General features: G+C 37.1%; 1 protein-coding gene across 1 annotated transcript in view; it reads right to left on the reverse strand.

Moving 5' to 3' along the window:
* Positions 1-634: 634 nt before the first annotated feature.
* The window catches only part of SCIN (scinderin), a 79916-nt gene continuing 64336 nt past the window's right edge, over positions 635-16214 (reverse strand). Inside the window, exons 10-16 of the mRNA XM_073238768.1 lie at positions 14043-14133; positions 11731-11901; positions 7231-7408; positions 6848-6969; positions 4148-4225; positions 2205-2265; positions 635-1528 (exon numbers count right to left, since the gene is read on the reverse strand). Coding sequence (XP_073094869.1) covers positions 1401-1528; positions 2205-2265; positions 4148-4225; positions 6848-6969; positions 7231-7408; positions 11731-11901; positions 14043-14133 — 829 coding nt within the window. The 3' untranslated portion in view covers positions 635-1400. The remainder of the gene's footprint in view (positions 1529-2204; positions 2266-4147; positions 4226-6847; positions 6970-7230; positions 7409-11730; positions 11902-14042; positions 14134-16214) is intronic.

A 16214-nucleotide genomic window follows, 5' to 3' on the forward strand; every position in this document is an offset into this window, starting at 1 on the left:
ACTGGCCCACACCACCGCTCCGTCTGGAACACGTGCACCTCCATTTCCCCAGAGGGAGGAGGAGCGCTCCTCAGAGCTGCTCCGCCCCGATTCCCCTTCCCACGGAGATGTAACTTCCCCTGCTCACGCAGCCACACCCCTAGCCCACCACCAAAGCTGGGTTTTCCTTTATGGAGCTCCAGCTTCTGCCTGTCTTGTTTTCTGGGAGTTGTTTATAATTAAACGAGCAAGCCATTAGCCTGAGGCTCTAATGCTATGGCATTAGATACACCAACCAAACTATAAGCTTGTAAATTCCTCAAGCTTATGAAATTAAAACACTAAGTACAACAAATCACAACCAACCAACTGGCTTTAAGCTATAATCAATAGTTCCCTTACTTTGTTTCTGCCTTTTCACTGTAAAAGCTTCTTCCCGAGTTCCCTTCAGAAGGAGCCTCATAACCACTTCCCGTTTGGGGCTGGCCAGTTCAATTTGATTTTTGCTCAAATAAACTCCTTATATGCCTCAGTTCATCTTTTAACAGGGCCATGCACTATATGGTATTAAAAATCTTTCATAATTCTATAGCCATGGAAGAGTTATTTAATTTTGACCACTTAATGGGGATGAATTGAGAAATATTAAATACAATTTATGCATAAAAGTTTAATATGGTATAATTAGGTCACATATCACAGTTGAATAAACACAACAAAACACCTTTTTAAAAGGAGATATATTTTAATGATGCAAGGCAGCATTAAGAAGTTTTTTGTACATACCTTTTGTGATAATAAACATGTACTGTCATATATAAGTGGATAATACAAATTATTTTGTCATGAAAGAGCTGTTAAAAGCTTTCAAAGTCTTTTTAAAAAGCAAAAAAGTAAAGTTCTCTTAGAAAATGACACTTAGGAGTTAATGGTATCAAAGACATTGGCTAAAGAAGGAAAGCAAGAATAAACTTTTAAAGCCATCTTAACATAAACCTTCCTGTAAATACACTATTCCTTTGAATACTACACACAGAAAGGAGTATAACCCCAAGGCTTTCTTCTCTAGCATATATATTAAAGAACATGTTTGGCTAATGGTTCCTGAATTATAAAAATTCCTGACACTCTCCCTTAGATTGTGCATAACTTTTCACCTTTAAAAAAATCACAAAAAAAGATATAATCAGTTTCCAGCATAGCTAATATTGGTCCATAACAAAGTTTACTTTAGATTATTTAATAATAGTAGCGTAAGAAAATTCCACTTTAAAAAGAATTTCAAACCAGTATCAGGCTTTAAAAAATAGTCATATGGCTGAGATTAATTTTCTAAAACAACAAAACCCCCCCTTTTTTCCCCAAAACAGCAATGGGACATCCACCCCATATAATGTTTGTTTTTCCCTACAGCCATCAGTTTACAACCTGCTAGAATCCCAGCCCAGGAACCACCCTGTGAATGTGGGTGGCTCATGGCCCTGTTTAATGATGACAATTGGTGTCCTCTTGTCTCTTCCAGAAGGATCTGTCTCAAGGTATAGCTTGGCTAAAAACAGTTGCAAAAACACATAAATTCAGTTAGTTTCAAGCAAGCTAAAATAACTATAGAATGAAAAGTCTTGTAATAAAAATAATAAATCAAGTTTTCATTGCCCTGAAGTAGCCATATACGGTTCCATATGAACAGTTCCTTATTGATTTCTCTTGTCTGTCACGGAATATACATGAGAGTCTCATAATTTCCTGAAAAAATACTGAACTCTATGGAATTATCCTTAGGACATAATTATTTTCAATAACTAAAATAAAAAGAGCCAGCATTACTCAAAAGTTATTTTAAAAAAACATGTTTTCATAGTTATGGAGGTTTTACTATTTCCATAATTTAAGAAGTATTTAAGTGAGTTTAAAATTTTCAGAAAAAAATTGATATATTCTAAATTAGGTAATAAAAAATGTTTTTCTTGCTACTATCATTAAATTCTTCAGTTTAAAAATTCCATTACTCTTTAGTTTTGCTGATGAAAAAAAAATGTTTTTCTTGCTACTATCATTAAATTCTTCAGTTTAAAAATTCCATTACTCTTTAGTTTTGTTGATGAAAGCTAAGATTTTCAATTTCAATTTGCAGTTCTGGAAGATGTGGTGAAAAGCAGTCAGCAACTTGGTAATTGCCATTACTACTGCCATTACTGCCCCAAATGTCCATGGATCTGACTTACCAGACTTCAGAGATTCTGTCCTCTCAACTTCATTGGCATCTTTGCCAATCCAAATAAAAATCTGAAAAGTGAAACAATAATAACATGTACCGTTTGGGGAATGTTGATTCAGTGCAAACCGTATGCAAAGTGTTTCTCACATGTTGCTTATTTAATCTTTACAACAACCCCAGAAGTTAGGGATGTAGAGATAGAGGCGTATAGCAATTCAATCACTTTTCCAATTTTTATGCTTATTAGGAGACACCAACACCTAAATTAATATTTAGCCAGTTTGACTCGACATTTCACATTTCTGGTGTTTTCTAGTTTAAAGTGAGCCTTGTCAAAAACACTGCATTGGTTGTTTTGCCCCCACCCCTGGGTATATAAGGCAGTCATTATTCTGAGATGGGGGACCACACTTAGTTTGTATGGGCACCCCAAACTCCCTTAGAAATCCCTGACTTAAGCTTAGTGTTCTTCTCCTATAGTATTGTATCCTGTAATACTTTAATAAAAGTGCTATAATGTTTAGTATTTAAACATTGAGGTTTAAAAAAAAAGCTGATGTAGTTATGTGTTCTTCATGTACTCTTGTCAAATGTCTAGGTTGGGTATTTCCATGCTGAAAAGTTCTCCTGAATTACCGTATATTTAAATCATGTTAAATCACACGTTGGCAGAGATATTTTGGTCAAAGTAGCTTTGACTGTATTCTAATGCATACTGAAGGTGCTGAAATATTTGCTTGGAGGGCAAAGAACAAAACCATAAAAGCATGATAATATAATGAAAAGTATGATTTAAAAAAAAGAAGCAGCTTAAAGAACTATTCTAAAGTACGCGTGACTATAGAAACAATAGGGCGACTTCAAATGGGACTGAGTAAATTCTTCTGAATAAGGAAATATTGTTCTTATTTTATAATTCTTAAATACATGAAAGTGTTTTTTACTGACATAAAGTTTTAAATTTCATATCTAGAAATAACTGATCCATTTACTTGGGGAGAATCTGACTAAATTCCAAATTCTTAGATCAAGATGCTAAGGTGTAATGTAACTGAATGATTTAGCAACTAAGAACAAAATTAAAAGTAACAATCTCTGTGGCTGATTCTAAGACTAGGTCTAATTGAGATAGGTGTTCCATAATTGTTCTATATAATTTGGTTCCTAACATTTTTACTTTTCCCTTTCACTGTTACTAGTTTCCACATAGGTTAAAAAAAAAACTGTCAGATGTGACATGTCATATCATTCATTTTCTCCAAGGAAAAGACATATATAACAGGAACATATTTTAGTGCGTTGATTCAAAATTATTTTGTTTCTTCCCCAGGGTCCCCAGTAACTTCTTATCAAATTTCAAGAGAAAGACTGAATATTTCAGTCTCCCCCATTGTACCCACCACTGTGCTTATTAAATTTAAAAATGTTTAAGTTAAATAACAGATGAATGTATGACTAAATAAGTAGTGATTAAATTTTACAAATAAATGAAAAGTAAAAGTTTTTTTGCCTTAAACTATAAAACCAAAGATGGTAGCCATGAAATTATTTCCACATTAAGATGGATGAAATAGGTGAGGGGGATCAAGAGGTACAAACTTCCAATTATAAAATAAATAAGTTACAGGGATGAAAAGCACAACATAGGGAATATAGTCCATAATATTGTGATAACTTTGTACAGTGACAGATGGTAACTACACTTATTGCGGTATTTCATAATGTATAAAACTCTTGAATCACCATCTTGCAAACCTGAAACTAATATAATATTGTATATCAACTATACTTTAATAAACAAAAAAGTCAATTTGCTACATGTATCTACTTTTTTGCCAAACTGTTGAGTCTCTCAAATACAGCCTAAATCCTTACGTCCATTTCAAGGCAGGTTCTGTCAGCTCTCAGCCATAAGTAGACTCTCTTATCATGAACAAAATACAATTTTACCTGGTCCCAAGCATCTAGTAACATGACATCATCTTCTGCTAAATCATTCTGGGTGAACTCTCCCGGAACCTCTTCAATCTGAAATGTATGAAAAAGCTTTCTGACCCGAAAGTAAAGCAGGACTTTTCTAATATTTACTATATAAATGCCTTGTATTATTTTGGAGCAAAAATAAAGTTTGACATGCATTTTTTTTTTCCTTTTGGGTAATAAAGATTTAAATGATTGCTTATCTGTTTAATAGGGTATCATAAACTGATGGTATCTTATTTGGCAAGAACAGTACTTTATATAGACACCGTATTTGAATGCTTTAGGCAAGCCACCTACAGTCAATTTGTCCACAGTTCTCTGTAAATTGCTTCACAGGTTTATGTTGCCTTCCTAGTCCCTAAAGACATTTGAATATATGGTCTGGGTATTAAGTTGACTTTCATTTTGTAGGTCAGATTATTTTAGTAAAATCAATAGGTGTGATCAATTTATAAATAGACAATTTTCAGTAAAATGTTATTATAACATAACATGCATATGCAAAGTTTCATTATTTTTATCTTAAATGGATTAAATTATGTTCTCTATAGTTAACATTAAAGGGTAATGGGGAGAGTTAGTTTAATGCACCTAATACCAGTGGGCATGAATTCATCTGAGTTCAATATTTGTAAAGAATTTTGGGTAAAACTCCCATGATCCTCAGGAAGTTTTGCTAGATTGGACTGTGGCTCCCAAGTCTTCACCCCTTCCTTGATCATGTGACTTTGCAGTATAGCTAAGTTGGTAGAGTTGACTGTGGCCTGGGCCATGTCATGTTAGCAAATATGACTCAGCAGGGGCTCTCCTGTGCTCCTGGATTCTGTCATTGGAAAAGCAGGTATGAATCCAACCTGCACTTTGGAGAACCACCCAGCTGAGCCAAGCCTAAATAAAGCTAGTCCCAGGCAACTGCAGTACTCTGAGCATGACAATACAGCTTTGTTATGATCTGATGAGATGTTAGGTTGCTACACAAAAAATAAACAAAGAAGCAAAAAAGCTAACTATTTACAGAGGGCAAGGGATTTGTTTATATTATCTTTTTACAGAATATTAAATACAATTTATTGTCAAATTTTATTTTTACGATTAAAAAAAGCAGTAGCCTTAAATATCATTTACTCTGTGCCAGGCACTATTCTAATCCCTTATATCATGCAACAATTAATTTATTATTCACAACAATCTTACAAAGTAGGCTCTAGGATTATCCCCATTTTGCAGATGAGAAAATTACAGTGTAAAGAGGGTAAGTAACCAGCCTAAGGTCACATACCTAGTAAATAATATCACCAATATAGCACAGGCAAATTGGTTCTAAAAGCTGTTTTTTTAACCAATACTTCTGCTGTCTTATATTAATCTACATGTCTAAAGCCTGCTTTCTAATGGTAAGAATAAGATCACTTTCTTAATTGTGAAGGGAGAAGGAGTTCCAAATATCAAAGAAGAAAAATGAGTAAGTGCAGAGAAGTATGTTTCTTTTAAATATGTGCACAACAAAAAAAAAAAAACTAAAATTTTTTTAACCTTGACTGAGAATAAAGTCTAGGTATTACTTTTGTAAAATATATCTTCATTGGAAACAAATGTCATTTATTTCAATATTAGAAAATTATATTAATAAAATATTACAGAAACATGCTAAAAAAGGAGTTGTTTGGATGCAAAATCAAATTAACAGCAAGAGTAAAACAACAGATTTTTCTGATGACAAGTTTTATAAAATACAGGGGTTTCCTGCGAAGTAGATGAGCAACTGTGGTACTCAACAACCAAATATTTATTATAATTTGCTATTTAAATCTTTAATTTTTAGGTCAAATCACTTATAAGCTTCAAGTGTGGTTTGTACATAAGCAATTTCTTCAGAGCATTTAGTTTTTAGGCAGCAATATACCTGGGAAAATACGTAGGAAATTCTCATGTGTGTGTTGGAAAACAAAGTTTGTACTGACCAAATCTTTAGATAAACCCTTTTACATAGGAAAGGAATTTGTTCTTTAAACAAAATATTTACACAAAAGCTTAGGATATCAAACAGAGAAATAAATTTTTATGGTTAAACTGGGATGAGGGCTGCAGCCCAACATATTTCACAGCCCAGTATAGTCACTCTTGTGCACAGTTACTTTAACTTGGAATTGCCTGGAATTCAAAGACTGTGAATGACTATGAAATAAAGCATTCCTGCTGATTTCAGTTAATTTGCAGGTGTATATATAGCTTTCTGTGATTTTGTCCAATGATCATAATGTTTCCATATTATTTTTTATCCCATCAACATGGTGAAATTTTTATTCCCTTAGGAAACTGAAGTATAAAATTTATAGTTTTATTAGGAACCACTATTGATGCTAACAGAAAACATCAAATTATTAAACTAGCGAATCCAATCACACACATATTCATACAGTACTTACTACATGCTGACACTGGAACAAAGCAGCTGATATTTTTAAGAGCAGCTTGATTTATATGGGATATTACAGTATTCCTATGCTTTCATATCCATAAATCATAGAGTAGAGCAAAGATTATCATGGGTGGTTTTCAGGTAAGCTAAAACTGAGAATCAGAGGAATGACATGGCTAGAAAATGTCACAGCCAACACGATAGCCCAATGCTGTTTGGTGGTACCCAGTGTTTCATAAGACACTTACAATGAATCTTCCAGTTTTGTTGGAGCAGCCGAAAAGCCGAGGTGGGTGGTTTTCTGCCTGTGTTTCCAGCAATGGAGAGCTCTGGTAGTCTTTCTTTCCTCCAAGGGAATTCCAGAACTCCTCTGCGAAAAACACATTGACTTATCCCACACATGTCCAGGAGCACAGAGTCGCAATTGCTTTACATTAACCAATAATATTACCTCACCCTGACTTTAATGTTAAGAAATTACTTAAATATAGCAGGTGCCTTCAACCATTTCAACTAATGGAAAGATTCTTAACACCTTGAAATCATTATATATGAAAAAAAAGAAGTTGCACTATTAGCAATTATACCAAATATAAGTTCTGGCCAGTGTCCTCGGTCCCACAGCACACACCTGGTTCTTTGCCTTCCTGAATCCTTGTGGTGTTGCATTTGAGGACACTTGCCACATACTCAGCTCCTTTCTCCTCCTCCTGGCTCGCACCTTTTCCTATCCAGATATAGCCATTGTTTTGTCGCAATTTCAGGACAAAAACGTCATTGGAATTCAATGAATTTGCATCAACATCTACCTAGGGTATGAAGGAAAATGACACAACGATTCAAATTCACTGTGGCTGCCCCAGCAAACACGTCCAAGAAGCTGTGGCCATGATAACCATGCACTGCCTTCTGCTCTGGTCTCAGGATGTAATTCAGGGTGGCAAAGGGAAGTCACGATGTTAGAAACATCAGAGAGAGCACTTTGCTCCCTGTCACCTTGACACTCAACTGCTCACAAACAGTAGCACAAGGCTCTAGGAATAAAATTAGTCAAGCTAAGGTAATAATAACAAAGGTAATATTCAAAGAGACCATAAGAATAAGGGCGGGCTACAACTGATGTTCAGAGAGAGGATATAATATTTACAAATGCCACACCTAAGGCAAAGGCATTCAGTTTTCTTTCCCCCACTAAATAGAAGGTTTATCAAACAATCAAAGAGACACCTAAAAATTATAATGCAGGGACTGGAGTCCAATGTAGGCAAGGAGATAACACTATAAATTCACTGAAAGGTTCTCCAGGCACAGATAAATTACAGTTTGAATTACAAGAGTAATTATAGGGATTACTAATACAGCCTTTCAACCACCCATCTGCGGACACTGCCTGGGACTGGCCAAGTGAGCACAGTCCACTCCTTGTGGCCACAGAGGAGGGAGAGGGACCTACCTGGGCCCAGACTCTGACCTGAGGGTGAGGCTGAAAGGTGCAACCTCTTGGCAGGGACAGATATGCAGAGTCTCAGGCTTGGTAGTGAGCCTGAGGGTCCTGGGATGGGTTTGTGTCTTTGACCGTGGCTATGACTTTGTGCTTTTTGTGACTCTGTATCAGTCTTTGTGAGACCTCTGTCAGGCATAATGACTGTGTGACTGTGACAGTGTGTCTATGACTTTCTGTGGGACTTGGTTTGATGCGTGATAACAGGGTGATGAAGAAAAATCAGTAAGCAAGACTGAGACAGAGCAGCTGCAAGGAAGGAGGAAAACAAGCGGGTGGTATACTCAAGACAAGTGAAGGCTGTTTTAAGAAGGGACTGGTGATCAGGTGTGCCAAATGGTGCTGTTTGACCAACTGTGTGTCAAGCTGCCAGATGGGCATCAACTGTGTGTAGAGCTGGGCTCCACCAGGTTCATCAGGACCTGTCCCAGACAGGGAGCACTAGAGGAGGAAGGAATGGCTGTTGGAAGTTTTAAAGATGTGTCCTAGGGGTTGGGAACATTCAGGTAAGTAGTTATCACCCTCTTTGAGTAGAAATGAGGCCTCACAATTGATAAAAGAGTGTACACAAATTATTAATATCAGAAATGAAAGAGGGGACATTCCTTTAGGTGTCCCATGGACTTAAGGGCAATAAAGAAATAATCTGAACAACACTGTGCCCACCAAGTTGAAAACATAGGTGATGCAGACCCATTTCCTTGAGGGAAACAAGCTTCTAGGAAAGACAACAACAAAAAAAAAAAAAAAAAAGAAAGAAAGAAAGAAAGAAGAAGAAATGAGGTCTGAAGGAGATTTATAGGAATCATGACTTGAAAGAAGAAGAAATGAGGTCTGAAGGAGATTTATAGGAATCATGACTTGAAATTTCTCATCCAAATGTCTCTTTACTGGTACAGAGGAAAGAGATTGGATGATGGGGAGAGAAGTAATCTGAGACCCATGTCCTGCCTGGTACAGAATCAGGGAGTAGTTCCAAAATAGAAAATGAACCTCCCAGGAGAAGAAAACAGAAAGCCTATCAACAGCAGTCTTGACTAGTGCATTTTAGACAGGCTAGGAATGTGAAGGACAGTTTGAGAAGCTGCAAGGAAATAAAGGACCTGAATCACAAGTGGCTTGGGATGGCTCAGAGAGGTGCCGACTGGGAGGAGACCAGGAATGTGACGAATCTCACTGACTCTACCATCTGAAATCAATGGAGCGTACCTGCAGACGAGAGCTTCACTGTCAATTTGATAGATTAAAAAAAAAATGCTAGTCATAACCAAACACCTGAAAATATGTGCACAGAACATTTTGGATGAGATCAATACATATAATGGAACTTAAACTGGATGACTGAATGAGATCACTCTGAAGGGGCCCAGGACAGAGTCTCGGAGAGCACGAGTGCTCAGGGAAAAGCAGAGAACCCAGCAACCCAGGACTGGATGGAAGGTGGAGTGGAAACACTCCAGAAGGGTGGTCCTGAAGTTTGGAAGAAATCCTGATAAATGTGGTGTTTCAGAAGCCTAGTGAACAAAACAAAACAGTGTTTGAAGAAGACAGGAGGGGTGACTGCAGAAAATGCTGGTGGGAGGAGGGTAGGAGAAGTGGGATCAGAGAAGAGACTTTTTGCTGTGGCAGATGATCAGGAGATCATTCAGTGAAGCGATGCCTGTGGACATGGATGCCTGCACGGAGTGGCTCTAAGGGAGAACAGGCTTTCAGAAGGGGGGACAGTGAGTGAAGCCAAGTGCGTTAAGGGTCTGTACTCTTAAGGAGGACAGAGAAAGGATGTGACAGCTGCAAGGGTGAGGGTCAAGTGACAGGTTTTAATAAAGGTTGAGAGTGTTTTAAATGCTTTTTTGTATTCCAAAGTGAATGATCCAGGATAGATGAATAAACTGATTATATGGGAGAATAAGGAGATTACTGCATATGTTAATGATGAGGTGGGTGGGAGATAAGAACACAGGACAGAGAGAAATCCAGTAAAGGCAAGAGAGTCGGGGAAACAGAAGTCAGTGAACACGTGGAAGCGGTAGGAATTTGGCTTTAGGACAGCAGTCAGATTTTATATATGCAGTAATAAATATGTATTAATTTATTTACCAAAATGCTAATTTATCCAAGCATTATTAATTATTATTAATTTATGGATAAGAACACATTGATATCAATTTATAAAATAATTTAGTATTTATATGTAACAAACCATTAATTGTTAAATATAAGTAAGTTAAATTTCTTTAAAACAGGCAGGAAAGGGGATACATATGTACAGATGCAGACAAGCTGGTGAAGCTAGAGGGAAGTAGATAACAAGATTCTTTGATTACATGTATGCTCTCCATGCACTCGGAACCAGTTATCAATGGAGAGCAGGAATGTTGGATATTTGGAAAGGACTGGAAGGCAGTGACAGAGGGAGTGGAGTCACAGATTTAGGCAGGCACCTGAAGAATTGCAGAATGTGCTTCCTGGAGTAAAGGGGCTAAAGGACAGGGGATGGTTGGCAGAGATGAAATGTTTGAAACAGATTTCTGAAGTGCTGAAGTTAGCACCAATGGCAAGGTTCAGGACAGGACCACGTGAGTGTCAGATGGAAGGGCTCAAAGAGACAACTGCTGGCTGAGAGAGGAGCCAGAGAAAGGGAGACAGTGGGACTATGGCTGAAGGTATCACAGAATAAGAGGGGGATGATGGTTAACTCAGGCAGTGGGGGAGAGACTGATAGAAAGGAGAGCAGTCAGGGGCAAGGGCGAGCTCATCCCTGCTCATTCCTCTCCATGGTAAGAGGCCACTGGGGGAAAACTGCTTCCACTTGAGAGGGCTGTATGGGAATGTGCATCCTTGGAGGACAGACTCAGGGTGAGTAGGCAAAGGGAGAGAAGAGAATACAGGGGGAGGGATGCCATGACCCACCTGGGTCAAGGCTCGGCCCAGTGGCTGTGCAGAGGGCAAGGGTTGGCAGTTGGGCCTGGGTGTGGGGACATTCAGAGTAGGCATGGCAGCTTAGTGGTGGCTTGGGAGACTTAGATTTCCATGGTAACTGATGTGACTGGGGTATGAATGCCTGGGTTGTCCCGGAGGTCAAAGCACTCAGCCTCCCCAAAACCTGGGCCTGCTGGCCTTGCCTGTCCCTGGAGGCCTTCTTGTCTCACAACACTGTGGTAGGGGTTTGGTTCCTTTCACAGCTGCTCTCACAGGCAGTTTATTTGCCCAGCTGAGTTAGAGCTCTAGCCCACTGTGGTGATGCTTGCTTTCCACATTCGTTACACATGTACAAACAAGGGCCTTGCCTCTCAGATGTCCTCAGTGTGGTCACCTGACCATGACCTGCCATCCATCTTCCCGAGGCCTTTCAAGATACAGCTTAAGCTGGCTCATGCCTTTGGCAGCTTGATTTGTTACATTATTCTTAAAATTCATTTGTTTTCATACAGTAAACATGAGAGACCTGGTAATCTGAAGTAAACATTTTACTCGATTCTTCTGCTTTTAGTTCTTTTTATAGTACACACTGGATTAACTAGAGAAATGAAGGGAATTCACTTGCCATTTTTTAAAAACTACTATTTGTTGATGGCTCAGGTCCCTGTCAAGCCTGTAGCAAGGTTTGGTTTATTGAACACATGACATTACCTCCACAATTCTGGTGATAGATGCCAGGTTTCTACGGACTTGGAAGAGGCGTGTAGGGGGAGCAGGTGCCTGACCTCCTTTCTTTGATGTTCCATTCTTGTAAATAATGAGAGGTTTGTCTTTGAACAAACTCAGCAGGTGAACAGGTTCTTTGCCTTGGGAGACTCGGATCTGGGGGTGGGGGAGTAAAAGAAATGTAATAAAAGGTGCAATGAAAGAAGGTTGTATTTCCAAATGTATTCTTATTTTTCTTTTTGTAAATAGAACATAAAATACACAAAAAGTCAAAAGCAAGAGGCACGATGAACAGAAAATATAGGTTAATGACAATCAAGCACAGGTTCCTTGCTGACTTAAGAATCATTTGTTGCTCCAGACACAGCACCTCTGGCTTCTCAAGGAAACATCACTATACTGTCCCCTTTTCTGCTTCCATAAAGCATAAAGATGTAGATCTGTTCATTTATATCTCCAAAAGAGAAAAAACAGCCAAGTGCTAATATATACTGCCTTTAATGAAAATGACTCTTTTTTCAAGAGCACCAAAACTTTACAGATATTAAGGAGACATTTTTGTTTCACACATAGTTTAGATCTTGTTCAGAAAGAGATGTACATTCAAATGTTTCCCAAAGTAAGCACGCTCATTATTTCCGCATCCCTGTAACTGTGAGATAAAAAACAATCATAATTTGGGGATGAGTAAAGATTCAATCTAGACATAAAAAACTGGCAAAAAATAAACAGAATGTACTTTCTACTTTATAACTTACCTGTAGAAATGGTGTAGGTTTGATTAATATAAGCACTTTTTAAAATACAATGGTAGTACTTCTCAGGATAAGGATTTAAGGAAATAAGCGGCAAATTACTTAATGTTTCCTATTAACTTAACACCAGATACTGGATTAGAAATGAATTTCCTATTTCTTATGTTAATTTATTAATGCATTTTCTAAATAAAGAATTCAAATTTTGTGTCAGTCCCTATTTTTTTCCAATTATTTTTCCCTTTGCTAAAATTGAAGTGCCTTGCCTACCCTGGTCTGTCTCTTTCTAGAAGCCAAAAAACTAGAAATGCTGATGCACATACCATTGTAGGCAGGCCTAGGGAGCATTGAAAATAATTAACTTCACAGATACCTTTCGATTTGACAGACATTCAAATTAGTGAGTAGCAAATTATGAAAATGTCTTTTAAGTCACAACCCCAAAGCTTGGGGTGAGGTTAGCTAGGAGTACCTACAGGTGCTGGCTAAGCATTCCTATAACATTAAGAAAACCTCTAAGGGCAACATAAGAGAAGGAGGGCCACTAATTAAGACTCATTCTTCTGTGAAATGAAAATAAGAGAGAAACAGATAAATTGAAAAAAAATGCAAGATTGTTAATATACAAAGTAATGTTTAAAACAGCACTGTAGGATTTTAGGTGCTTTTTAAAAAATGTATTATTGTAAACTAATGCCATCTCATGGTTAAATTAAACATAACCATTTCATTGTCAATATCACTGACCAAAATAGAAATCCATTCATTGGGTATATCAAATATTTTACTAGGAAATACAGAATTTATAAGGCATTAGTACAATCCAAAGCCTTCCAAGTTTTTGTATAATCTGGTGAGAAATCCTTTAAAGATCAATTAAAGGACCTAGATGATGTCAGTCTTGGCTAGAAGTAATTCATTCAAGAAATGAATCTAATATTTCATGGAAAAATAAGAGCAGTGCCTTTAAAGAATCAATCATATTATTAATTGGTTAATGAACAATTAAACTTAATTTATAAAAAAGAGTTAATATGCACCTCTAAATCTAGATCTGACTTGTTTTATACATCTATTAACAAGTATCAAGATGGAAAGGAAATTAGCTGACAAACCAAATTCAGTCTATCTTTTATACTAAACGATCTGACTCAACTCTATTCAATCATTACCTCTGAACAAGCAATTTATACACATTTATAAAGATTTTCAAACTGGAAAATGATCTACTAGATGGGATTACTCACAACAGTATCAATGTCAAGTGTCTGTCATGGACATTTGATGTGATTCTAAAGGAAAGATACTTTGGGGCTTTTAAGTATGGTAGTTTTCCTTTAATTTTTTTTTCCAACTTTGCTCCCTCTTTCTCAGAATCTGAGAGAATGAGTATGGCATGAGAGTAAAACTATTTAAATTCCAAAATGAAAAAAGGCTAGTATTTAGAAAATGTCAAATTCCCATCCCAAGTTGGGAGGAGGGCTTTAATAGACACTGGCTTGCAATGACTTGTATGAGTTTCAAGGGTCAATATATCCCAACCTGTACAGCCTGTCCCCCAAGGGACCTATCCAACTGAACCGTCAGGAAAGCAGATGTCGTAAGCTCATCTCTTGTGGCATTTGATCCTTGCCTGGAGGAAGCAAAATAAAGTAAATCAGCTTCTGTTTAAGTTTTAAGATCATCTCATGTAGGCATTTCAAGCAGAGACTTAAGTTATTATGAAAGCAAGAAGAAACCAACTGTTTTGACACAATATGGCCATAAAAGTTATCATTTTTTAAAAGTGCTGAATTGAGTCATGAATTACCCTGCATATTGTCTGGAACTACATGTCATAGACATTTTTTGTCTCCATATTATAGGTTAAGAAACTGAGTCTTAGGGCCTTACATAACTTATCTAAGTCATCAGGTCTGTATAATTTCAAGTTAGAGCTGTCTATTTTGGGAAACCATCTCCATGTGAAAATATAAGTGGAATATAAGGCAAATCTATTAGGGTGGATATTAGAGACATTTTATCTTTCTAGGAATATTTGGTGAACATAATAACAAAGAGCTAGACCCAGGAAAAAATCAAGAAAATAATTATCACAAGTAAGCAAGGGAGAGGCCTCATTTTGTCATTCTTGCAATTCTTTGAAGGAATTATTAATAAAATCTTGAGAGAGGCTAGACTACCACAAACCAAGATAAAGGTCAATAAATCAATTCCCCTAGTTCATTTGCAACTTCTCTTTCTTGGGTAGCTTGTGGCTGCAATTCCAATTACTTGCTTAACCTATAAAGCAACCTTTATGAAAATCTGCTTGTTGGACAGTGTCGTGGGCCGAGGAGCCAGCTGAACAATGACTATTTCATGTCAGCTCTCCCACCTCTATCTGACTAGGAGTTATCAGGAAAAATACCAGTCCTGGAATTCTATTTCCAAAGTTAGTCATCTTCTGAAACCTTGAGAATGACCTATCTGTCCATACCCAGGACAAATTAACATTAACCTTCCAACCTGGGCAACACACACACACACACACACACACACACACACACACACACACACACACACCACTGGCTCACATTATTTGTATCAGAATGTTTCCTTGCACCAACAGTCAAATGACTGATATGAAAATATAATTATGCTCTACAGAGGGGTGCAAAAATAAAAATAAAAAGGGAAGGGCACTCTTATGTCAGACACACATTTAGAAAAAAATTAAAAAGCCTTTCTCTAACAAATGCACCCATAAAAATATAGTCTTTTATTGCTAATAGCCTAAATTTTCCACGAACCTATGATGCTCACCAACACTTCTGGGAGCACAGAGCAGGAAGTAAAAGAGAGCTGAGGATAACAGCAGGAGCTGTTAGCACCTGTCATTTCTTCCTCACATCTACAGTTTTCTGGCTATTTCTCCATGTCCTGCTTTTACACAACAAAAAAATACAACCAATAAATGATAACACCAAAGTTTTGTCTCCATCTTGTGTCTTTGCCTTTCCTGGACTATTTCAATCAGCTAGTCTGAAAAACCTCACCAAACTTTTGCCTGAAACTCTTAATAAATATTTCACTGCTTATCTCAAACCCCTCTTCCTATCAAAGTGACCCACCTATGCTCCCAACCGCACAGATTCCAGCTAATTTGCTTTGTGGATCTATGACCCAAGAGGTCAAGTACTACACTACAATAAAGATATAGTAAAGTTGCTCTTTGTCTCTAATTAATGAAATCTTATCTTGATATGATTTCTTCATAAACCTGTGGTTCTTGCTACTCATTAAAAATAAATGCTGCATGAAAATGGAATTTACTGCTTCAAAGATTCATCATTGCCACTGTTCAATGTTTGTTCAGTTTCAATTACCTGACATTTCAGAGAGAGATCACTGCTGAAATCATTTTTCTGCTATCATCTTAGAATATAAGTGGTTCCAGAAATAAAAAGACATATTTGTGTATTCAGTAATTGATTTAGTTCTGGTCTACCGCCTTTACCTCCACCACATGGTCTTAACCTACATCCTCACATCAAAAGTATCACATAAACTAGAAAGTTGTTTCATTCAAAAGCTAGTCTTCAAGAGATCTGCTTGTTTTCTAAATGGCTCTTCAGGATCTTTATGGAAGCTTTCAAAGTTCTACAAACCATACATTAACAAACTTACATTTCACATCCATGATATTAAATGGCAAAGGTTCACAAAAGATCT

Source organism: Manis javanica, chromosome 6, assembly GCF_040802235.1.
Source record: "Manis javanica isolate MJ-LG chromosome 6, MJ_LKY, whole genome shotgun sequence".
Lineage (NCBI taxonomy): Eukaryota > Metazoa > Chordata > Mammalia > Pholidota > Manidae > Manis > Manis javanica.